Raw genomic sequence first — 10,069 nt, 5'->3', positions numbered from 1 at the left:
GTGATGGCGAATCTTTTGAGCTCGGCATGTCAGCATTTTGAAAAACCCTAACTTAACTCTGGTGCTGTGGCACATATAGAAATTTTTTGATATTTGCAACCATAGTAAAACAAAGACTTATGTTTTTGATATTTATTTTATATATTTAAATGCCATTTAACAAAGAAAAATCAACCAAAAAAAATGAGTTCGTATGTCACCTCTGACATAGGTTCGCCATCACTGGTCTAGGTTCTATGGAAGCACTAAATGATGGGAATTCACAGATGACGTAGATGATCTCTGCCTTTAGGATTTTACTATCCAGAGGAATAAAAAAGTACATAGGTTATTTAAACACCAAGAATTATGACAGTGCTAGGTAAAGAGTAGTATTCATAAACATTGGGCATACCTTATTAGGCTTCCTTTGGGAAATTCCACCTCTGCTGAATCTTGAAGGATTAATTAGCCACATTGATGAGGAGGCAGAAAAATTACCAAGAGCAGAAACAAAAAATATATAAAATTAATATGAATAAATTAATGTTATACTTTCATTACAATTTCCTTCTGGATTATTTAAGAAAATAAAATAGATATCCTATCTAATAAAAGAGAAACATGGTAATTGGCGTACGACCGATACCCATCCCATTGGCTAATCAGCGAGATATGCAAATTAACTGTCAGCCAAGATGGCGGCTGGCAGCCAGGCAGCTTGAAACTAACATGAGGCTTGGTTGCCTCAGTGACGGAGGAAACCAACATTCCCCGCCTGCCGCTGCCTCTGAGCTGGCAGTTTAAGAAACATTGTAACGAATACCACCCGACTTTAGCCAGCAGATTGGCAACATTGTAAGCAAAGGCCAGAAACCTACTTTCACCCGGAGGCCTAAGAGCTGGAGCCAAGCCTCAAGCTAAAGCTGGCCCAGAATTAAAAAAAAAAAAAAAAAAAAAAGGAAAAAAGGAGCGTTTGGGAGTTCAGTCACCCCCAGCCTGAAAACAGTCCTTAGCCCCTCACCCAGACTGGCCAGGCACCCCAGTGGGGACCCCCACCCTGATCCAGAACACCCTTCAGGGCAAACCAGCTGGCCCCACCCGTGCACCAGGCCTCTATTCTATATAGTAAAAGGGTACTATGCCTCCCAGCACCGGGATCAGCGGAGCCGTGAGGCCTCCCGGCACTGGAATCAGCATGACAGGGGGCAGCACCCAAACCCCCTGATCGCCCTGCGGCTCTGTGTGTGACAGGGGGTGGGGCCACAACCTCCCTATCCACCCTGCTCTGTGCCTGATAGGGGGGAGCTCCCCCCCCCCACGGGCCCTGCTCTGTGTGTGACGGGGTAGAGCCATAACCTCCCCATCAGCCCTGCCCTGAGTGTGAGAGTGGCGGCGCCCCAACCCCCTGATCCGCCCTGCTCTGTGGGTGATAGAGGGCAGCACCCCAACCCCCCTGATGGGCCCTGCTCTGTGTGTGACAGGGGGTTGCTCCACAACCTCCCCATCAACCCTGCCTTGAGTGTGACAGGGGGCGGCGCCCCAACTCCCCAATCAGCCCTGCTCTGAGCCCGACCAGGGGCTGCACCTAGGGATTGGGCCTGCCCTCTGCCACCCGGGAGCAGGCCTAAGCCAGCAGGGCGTTATCTCCCGAGGGGTCCCAGACTGCTAGAGGGCACAGGCCAGTCTGAGGGACCCCCCCCCCCGAGTGCACAAATTTTTGTGCACCAGGCCTCTAGTTGTTATATAAAATCATTAGGAAACCTCCCTTTTCATCTAGTTAACTAATGCTACTTTATTTTCCATATTTTCCTTAGATTCTAAGCAATAGTTACATGTTTATTTTATCTGGGCAAGTATATATGATATTTCTTCTAAAATGCAAGTCAGAAATAATCAGTTTCACATGTCATCAACAACTGTAAATACTTTGGAAGGGGGTAGAAAAAAAAGAATTATTGGGTATCTTATGGAAGGCTAACCATTGTCTAGCACAGTGGTTCTCAACCTTGGCTGCACATTAGAATCACCTGGGAATCTTTTTAAAATCCTGATTTCTGGGCCTCATCCTCCAGAAATTCTGTTTCTTTGTTACTAATGTGGGCCCACCCCATAACAAAGAAACAGAATTTCCAGAGGATGAGGTCCAGAAATCAAGATTTTAAAAAGATTCCCAGGTGATTCTAATGTGCAGCCAAGGTTGAGAACCACTGGTCTAGCACATCCTCCTGGTTATCTGATTCTATATTACTCTGCCCCTTTCATTGGATCAAAAAGATTCCTGGAAATACTGCCTCAGCCCACTGGTGCCACCTGAAAGTTATCTAAGTGATATCAACTCAGGTGTCTGAACTCCAAAGTTTATTCTTTGAAGTGGCAAGCATGTTATGTCCTTTTCCATGAGGCTCTGAGATTGTTCTTCTTTGTTGAAAATATAAACTCTGTCCTGTAGTTTATAGTACAGCCTTTAGGCAAGCTTAGAGCAGGAGTTGGGGATGTCCAGCACTCAGGCCGTATAAGGCCTGCAAAATTATTTGGTCTGGCCCTGCCAAGGCATTAGGGGTGAGTTAATTAAATTTGACCAAATATAGAAGGCTAATTTTTATTTTTTTAACATATATATTTTATTGATTTTTCACAGAGAGGAAGGGAGAGGGATAGAGAGTTAGAAACATCAACAAGAGAGGAACATCGATCAGCTGCCTCCTGCACACCTCCTACTGGGGATGTGCCCACAACCAAGGTACATGCCCTTGGCCGGAATCAAACCTGGGACCTTTCAGTTTGCAGGCCAACGCTCTACCCACCGAGCCAAACCGGTTAGGGCTAGCAGGCTAATTTTTAAATTGGTGATTTTGTATGGCCCACAAATTATGTTATAAATATCCAAATGGCCCTTGGTAGAAAAATGGTTCCCCATTCCTGCTTTAGAGTATGACAAGAACATTAAGAAATTTAATAGCAGTGGTTAATTTATTTCTATTGTCAATTCTTTCATAATAGAGAGGAGTTAAATTCTGTATTGGAGTCCAGTACACAGGCATACCTCAGATATATGGTGAGCTCTGTTATATACCACCATAATAAAGCAAGTATCACAATAAAACTGGTTGTAATCTTTTTGCTGGAGGAGAGTCTTGCTTTCCATTTGTAAAAAACACAACACCTGTGAAGCACAATAAAATGAGGTGTGCCTGTATAGCTACTTCATAAGAGTTTTGATAAGGGTTACCTCTGAAGGTAAAACAGAATTATGAAAAGATAGGGCACTGACAAATTGCCAGACACTTCCAATAAAACATACAATTTTTGAAATGTTTATATTAATACTATTTTACACCAAAATTAATTTACAGAAGGCTGTGTCCATTATGATGACAACTCTTCCCAATCAACTTTACAGTAATAACACATTAAACAAACATAGTCATTTGCAACACCTCTTTTTATAAGGTGAAAGAGCAAATATTTATGATTCCAGAGGCACTCTGAAAAATCTTGTTTTATGTATAAAAGTTACAGTTTTAGCTATAAAATATATCATGAAGATTTTATTTTATCCTAAGTTTGGGAACTGATTTGGCAAAAGCAAAATTAAGAATGGTTGGAGATTTGTGCACTTGAGTAAAAAGGATCCTGAGTGACTGAGAAAAATACTTCTATACATACTTAATCAAAGTAAAAATAAAGCATTTGAAAAAAAACACAGATATTAATACTATTGTAAGTGAAGAGCCTATGTTCTAAGGCAGTGGTTCTCAACCTTGGCTGCACATTAGAATCACCTGGGAATCTTTTTAAAAACCTGATTTCCGGGCCTCATCCTCCAGAAATTCTGTTTCTTTGTTATGGGGTGGGGCCACAACATTAATAACAAAGAAACAATTTCCAGAGGATGAGGCCCAGAAGTCAGGATTTTAAAAAGATTCCCAGGTGATTCTAATGTGCAGCCAAAGTTGAGAACCACTATTCTAAGGTTTTCCCTCCTTAAATAATGCTATCTAATAATAGACAAACATGGTAATTAACTGTACCTCTGACACGCTTCCCATTGGCTAATCAGGGTGATATGCAAATTAACTGCCAACCAAAATGGCAGCCGGAAGCCAGGCAGCTGAAGGGAACAGGAGGCTTGCTTGCTCCAGTGAAGGAGGAAGCCAAGGTTCCCCGCCTGCCGCTGCCTCTGAGCTGCAGTCTAAGAAACAATGTTGCAAATATATAAGCTAAACCATCCCCAAAAACCTGCTTTTGGCCAGCTGGGCTTCAGCCAGCAGGACCGCAACAGTGTTTCAATTATAGAACAAATGCAGATACCTGTTTCAGCACCTGAGGTCTCAGAGCTGGAGCTGAGCCTCAGAGCTAACGCTGGCTCTCAGCTCCAGTGACAGCTGGCTCTCAGCTCCAGTGACAGCCATAGAAGGTAAATAAATCCTGGAATAAAAAAAAAAAAAGAAAAATGGAGAGGTTGGGAGCTTCAGTCTCCTGCCAGCCTGAAAATGGCCCTCAGCCCCTCACCCAGACTGGCCAGGCACCTCAATGGGGACCCCCACCCTGAAGGGGGTGTGACCAGCTGCAAACAGCCATCATCCCCTCATCTAGGCTGGCCAGGCACCCCAGTGGGGACCCCCATCCTGAAGCAACAAGATGTCGGCTAATTTGCATACTGAAGGCAGGCGGTAGCGGGCAAGGCTATCCGTGGTCTGGGACCCGGATCTGTGACCCTGCCGGGTGGGGGGCAGCGCTTGAGGCTGTCCGTGGTCCTGGGACCCGGATCCATGACCTGTCGGGGGGGTCAGCGCTTGAGGCTGTCCGCGGTCCCGGGACCCAGATCCATGACCTGGAGGGCAGGTGGCAGCACTTGAGGCTGTCCGTGGTCTGGGACCTGGATCCATGACCTGGCAGGTGGGGGTTAGCGCTTGAGGCTGTCCACGGTCTGGGACCCGGATCCATGACCTGGAGGGCAGGGGGCAGCGCTTGAGGCAGTCCGCGGTCAGGGACCCAGATCCATGACCTGGTGGGCAGGGGGCAGTGCTTGAGGCTGTGCGCGGTCCTGGGACCCGGATCCGTGACCCTTCTCGGCAGGGCAGCAGCTCGCACAGGGGCAAATCGTCCAGGGTTGGGCAGGGCAGAATGCCTGGCTTCCACCCAGCCCCAGTCACTCTGGGCAGGTGAGCAGCGCAGAGAGCCTCTGGACAGGGGAGGCAGGCCAGCGGAGGGCGGCCTGTACTCCCCACATGGCGGTGGTGACAGCTGTGAGCACGCCAAGCGGAGCCTGCAGGCTGAGCTGAAGTAGTGCCTGCAGGCCATCAGCGCCCAGGAGTGACTGCGCAAGATCCGCCTCCTGGGCCAGAAGGTGCAGGATTGCAGGAACAGCCACTGTGGCGGGCCAGACTGACGTCGTCCTCCTGGCTGCACCACGGGGGTTTGCGGATCTGCAAAGCCAGAGGCCTCCAGTGTGCACACCCCCCCCCTTGGCGTGCGAGCATCCCCCAGCACACTGTCACCCTCCTGCGCCTGCAACAGTTGCAAACCAAGGCATGCACAAAGTCCCCCCCCCCCCCCCCGGCTTTTCCACTGCACTTCCATCAACCCAGCATGCCTAACACCCCCACAGGATGTGCACACATCCCCTCTGATGCGCTCACGTCCTTTGGAGAGTGTCTGGGTGTTCTGGGTGCTGAGAGTGGGCGCCTGTGAGATGACAGTGAGAGGGCGGAGTGGTGATGTCCTGTTCCCATGGAGGCCAGTGCAGCTACGAGATCACCTCTGGGGAGTTAATGCAGGTGCTGAGGCGGGAGCAGATGCAGACAAACACACCTGGTGGGCGCGGGCAGCCCTCACTGAGGTGCCTTCGGTCAGCATTCAAGATCAAGAACCCAGAGGCGGAGAGGAATTCCGTCCTCTCAGTGAAACAGTGGGATAGTCTGGGCTTCTGTAGAGGAGGAATGTGCACTTTGGGTGCCAGCACCCATGAGCAAAGGCTGCCCTGACTGAGCCTCGCTTGCTTGGGGCCTAGCGCACTCCTGCCGGGCAGCGGGTGACAGGACATGCTTGTCCGAATTAATGAGAGAAAAGGTTGATTCTCCTGCTGCCTATGAAGGTGGAAAGTGAAGTGGGGAGACATGTGGGGAGTGAGCGAGGTTCTCTGTCTGGGGGTTCCAGATCTGCTGTTGGTTTCTTTCACCGCTGACTAGAGATATACAGGGTGTCCCCCCAAAATGTATACACACTTTGAATACCTACTAATTCCAATGTTTTTAAGCATAAGGAAGAAACAACAATGGAGCTGTTATCTGTTAAAAGTGTGGGCACAAACAGATAGTTGGACATTCCCTGTGGGGTCTTAGATTGGAGAGGGTGAAGGCCAGACTGAGGGGCCCTTTCCCCCCACCCGTACCCCAGTGCACGAATTTTGTGCACCGGGCTACTAGTCCTATATAATAAAGATAATAAAGAGGTAATATGCAAATTAACCCTCACACCATCATGCCATCACAAGATGGCTGTGCCCACAGCCGAGGCGGGGTTCCCATAACACAAGATGGCTGCACCCACAGTGGAGGCAGGGTTCCCATAATGAGCCTTAACGAGTGATCAGCAGGGACCTGAGGCTGCGTGGCACCGGGCTGGGGTGGGGGACCTGAGGCTGTGCCCCCCCAACCAGCAGGGCTTGATGGGGGACCTCAGACTGCACCCCCCGCTCAGTGAGGCATGACAGGGGACCTCAGGCCGCTACCCCCACCCTGGCGCCAGGGCAGGGAACCTCAGGTCATGCCCCCTGCTTGGCAGGGCTTGATGGGTGACCTCAGCCTGCACCCCTCACCTGGCAGGGCTTGTCAGAAATGAAAGAAAATAAGTAAAATGTACATGAAAATCTTCCTCCTGTCAGAGTCTGGGGCATGATGTAGGACCCAGAGTCAAGTCCCTGCCCACCTGCGTGTGCCTCAAAATCACATGAGACCTAGACCTGGCCAGCCCCACCCCTATTGGGCGAGATCCAGACCCAGCTGGCCCCACCCCCATCAAGCCCCATCAGGTGGGGGGCGTGGCTTGAGGTCCCCCAGCCTGGGCCAGTGCGGGGGCATGGCCTGAGGTCCCCCAGCCTGGGCCAGGGGAGATCTCTGAGATTGGATAAAAAGTAAAATGGAGAGACAAATACTTCTTTTACATAGGTGGGTATAAAATAGTTAACAATTAACATTTACAGAAAAATGAGCGGTTATTCAAGATAACAATGAGGGCTGTGGTCTCATGCTCTGGTGTGGTGGGTACAGGGGTAGGGTGTGATGAGGAAAAAGAAAATTATTCTGACATTCCAAAGGTGTGTTATCTTAGATGCAAAAAGACAATAAACAGGGTCAGTTAAGGTAAAGATTGACCATTGTCAAGGAAGAACCAGTCTAGGACAAGACTACATACCACGACTTGTTTTTAGTCAGAAATTTTAATTTCAGACCATCCTATGTGGTTACTTTCAGTCTCTGAGTTTATGAGACCCACCATGCAACAGGCCTCTCTTGAGCTTGTCCGGTCTAGTATGTGCCCCTTTTTCACCCACACAAATTTACCTTTTTCATAATTATAATCATGTTTAAAAATAATGTTAATGTATTTGATCAGTAAGCTGGTATAAATTTAGGGTAAACACACCCAAGTAAATAAAATTCATGCTTGAATTATACTTAAAACTAACAAAACAGAGAAAAGAGTTAATTGCCAAAATTGTTTTCTTGGATTCTTAAGAGTTCTGGATCAGTTTCTGAAAGATGTTTTATTAAAGTTTAGCAGATTAAAAGTATTAGAAGTTAAATTTTCTCATTTTCTGGTAATATAAGAACATTTAATTTATATATGTGCTTATTCTCTCTGTGATCCACAGAACAGTGCTCCTTTAATATCTTCCAGACATAGGAAAAGATTTCAGAGGGGGGGGGGATGCAGGGTAATGTGGGGATAAGGACACATATGTAATAACTTAATCAATAAAAAATTTTAAATAAAGATTTCAGAGACACAAGAGGTAAAGGTCTTTCTGAATTACAGAGTATTTTGGAATATTTTTGTCTTATATTTCAATAGTTTATTGCTCTTATTGGGCAGCATATATGATTATGTTTGTATTTTATTATTCAACCATTATCTACATTTACTGTTATGAAACTGTAGTTTCACTGTATCATTAATTTGTGAAATTTAGAACCAAGAGAGGGATAGCAGCATATCACTCCTCAGAAAGACAATTACTCAAGCTACAAGACTTAAAGGTAAAAAGATTTTTTTTCAGCCTAAGATCTACATCTAATTCAACTCCAATCCTGTTTCTCTTTAAAACAATTTCTTCTTTAGGCTCCCTTTGGTATATAACTAGCCAGGGCAAAGTATAAATATGACCTAAAGTGAGATTTTAAGTTGGAAACAGAAAACATTAGAACCGGATAGAGCGGGCAATGATCTTAATAACAGTGATAGAAGAAAGGAGTATTGAGAAATCACCTCTCCTGTACTTGACTGCCTAATTGTAATGTATCTGTGGTACATATTCATGCTAATGTATAATTTCACATTTCATCATAATTTAAATTTACCATAAATTTCACATTTTAAATGGTTCAATGGATGGGTTCAATGCATTACAGATGTAAACTTCAGGCCTTAACGCCTCTACTTTATGCGCAATGCTTGCTAATGGAGGTTAATTTTCTTGCTGCAGCTTCCAAAAAAATGCCAGCCATAGAGTTCTGGCTTCTGGAGAACCAAAGTTAGAAGAGCCCATTCTAATGAGTGATTTTAGAAAGGCGCTTTTTTATTTCATGCTCTCTCAACAGACTCAAAGTAAAACCATAGCTCATATGTTCATGTCTTGGCAAAACATGATAGAAAATAAAGAATTTCAAACTTCTGTACCATTAAGATTTGTGGTACCCAAGCAATGAATCAAACGCAATTCTTAAGATAGGATGCAAGGTTTCATTATTATTTGTTAACTGACACTTTTGAGAAAAATAAACTTAAATCTGTTAATTCTCCACCTCCTTAATGTGAGTGTCCCAGGAGCTTACTTGTAAATGACTTCCGACAGTGGCTGACACGTCACTTAAGTAGCCTTTGGCCCCACCCCCCATAGGGCCACACAAACCCAGTTCCCGCCGCACTTTGTCTGCCTTGGCCAACTTCCGCCTCCCCCACTGAACGCGCAGTTCACGTGACCTCATACGTCACATCCGATCCCTGCGATTCTGGGCTGGGAATCCTAGCGATGAAGTGCGTGTTTGTTACAGTGGGGACCACCAGCTTTGACGACCTCATAGCCTGTGTATTGGCGCCCGACTGTCTGCAAGTGAGTGGGGTTGCGGGAGGGCGGCAAGCGGGCGCGCCTCGCTGAGCTCGCCACTTGCCGCCGCCTCCACCCTCGGTAACCTAGCGCGACAGCCGCGCTAGGAAGAATCCTCCTGAGCGGGACACCAGGTCCCACTGTCCCTTTGCTGACTCCTTCCCGCATCACAGAGTCCTCCGCCTCAGTCAGCTTCCCTGCCGCCTCCCCGGGCCACTCCTCCCTGTCTTTCCTCAGGCTCCTCCTTTCCTTGGCTTTCCTCAGAATCTCCGCCTCCGCCTCTGTGGTCCTCGGCCTGGCCACTCCTTCCTGCGGCTCCGCCTGTAGGGCTTAGGTCCGCCTCGCCGCCCTCTCCAGCGGGCTGTGGGCGGTGCAGCCGCGTTGGGCCCCTGGGCCCTGGGCATGCTCAGGCAGACTGGATTCGGACCCGAATCTACCTGGCTGAACTCTGCTCAGCCCATTCGGCTCGCCGCCCCTGCCCTGGCTCCGCTGCGCTTGGGCAGCCCCGCGCCTTTGGGGCGGCCCAGCGGCCGGTTGGTGGTCTGAGGTGGCGCGGCGTCGCTGTTTGCACAGTCGGACCTGGGAGCTCTTAGTTGTCTCCGGCCGAGTTTTCGGCGCCTTTTTCAAAAATCTTTGCCTGGTCTCAGATTTCTTGCGGGGCCACTTCTTTCAGGACTCCGTGAGCTGGGTCGCATAGATCCGTTAGGGCTAGTGAGGTGCCTTGTCAGGGCCCGGGACGAGGAGGAAATGGGTCATTTT

General features: G+C 47.8%; 1 protein-coding gene across 1 annotated transcript in view; it reads left to right on the top strand.

Moving 5' to 3' along the window:
- The first annotated feature begins 9,171 nt into the window (after positions 1–9,171).
- Positions 9,172–10,069, top strand: part of ALG13 (ALG13 UDP-N-acetylglucosaminyltransferase subunit) — a 78,891-nt gene continuing 77,993 nt past the window's right edge. The window contains 1 exon segment of the mRNA XM_059679732.1: positions 9,172–9,316. Coding sequence (XP_059535715.1) covers positions 9,236–9,316 — 81 coding nt within the window. The 5' untranslated portion in view covers positions 9,172–9,235.

The sequence above is a fragment of the Myotis daubentonii genome, chromosome X, assembly GCF_963259705.1.
Source record: "Myotis daubentonii chromosome X, mMyoDau2.1, whole genome shotgun sequence".
In the NCBI taxonomy this organism is placed as follows: Eukaryota; Metazoa; Chordata; class Mammalia; order Chiroptera; family Vespertilionidae; genus Myotis; species Myotis daubentonii.
The sequence above is the reverse complement of the archived record's forward strand: the minus strand, read 5'-3'. Positions and strand labels throughout refer to the sequence as shown.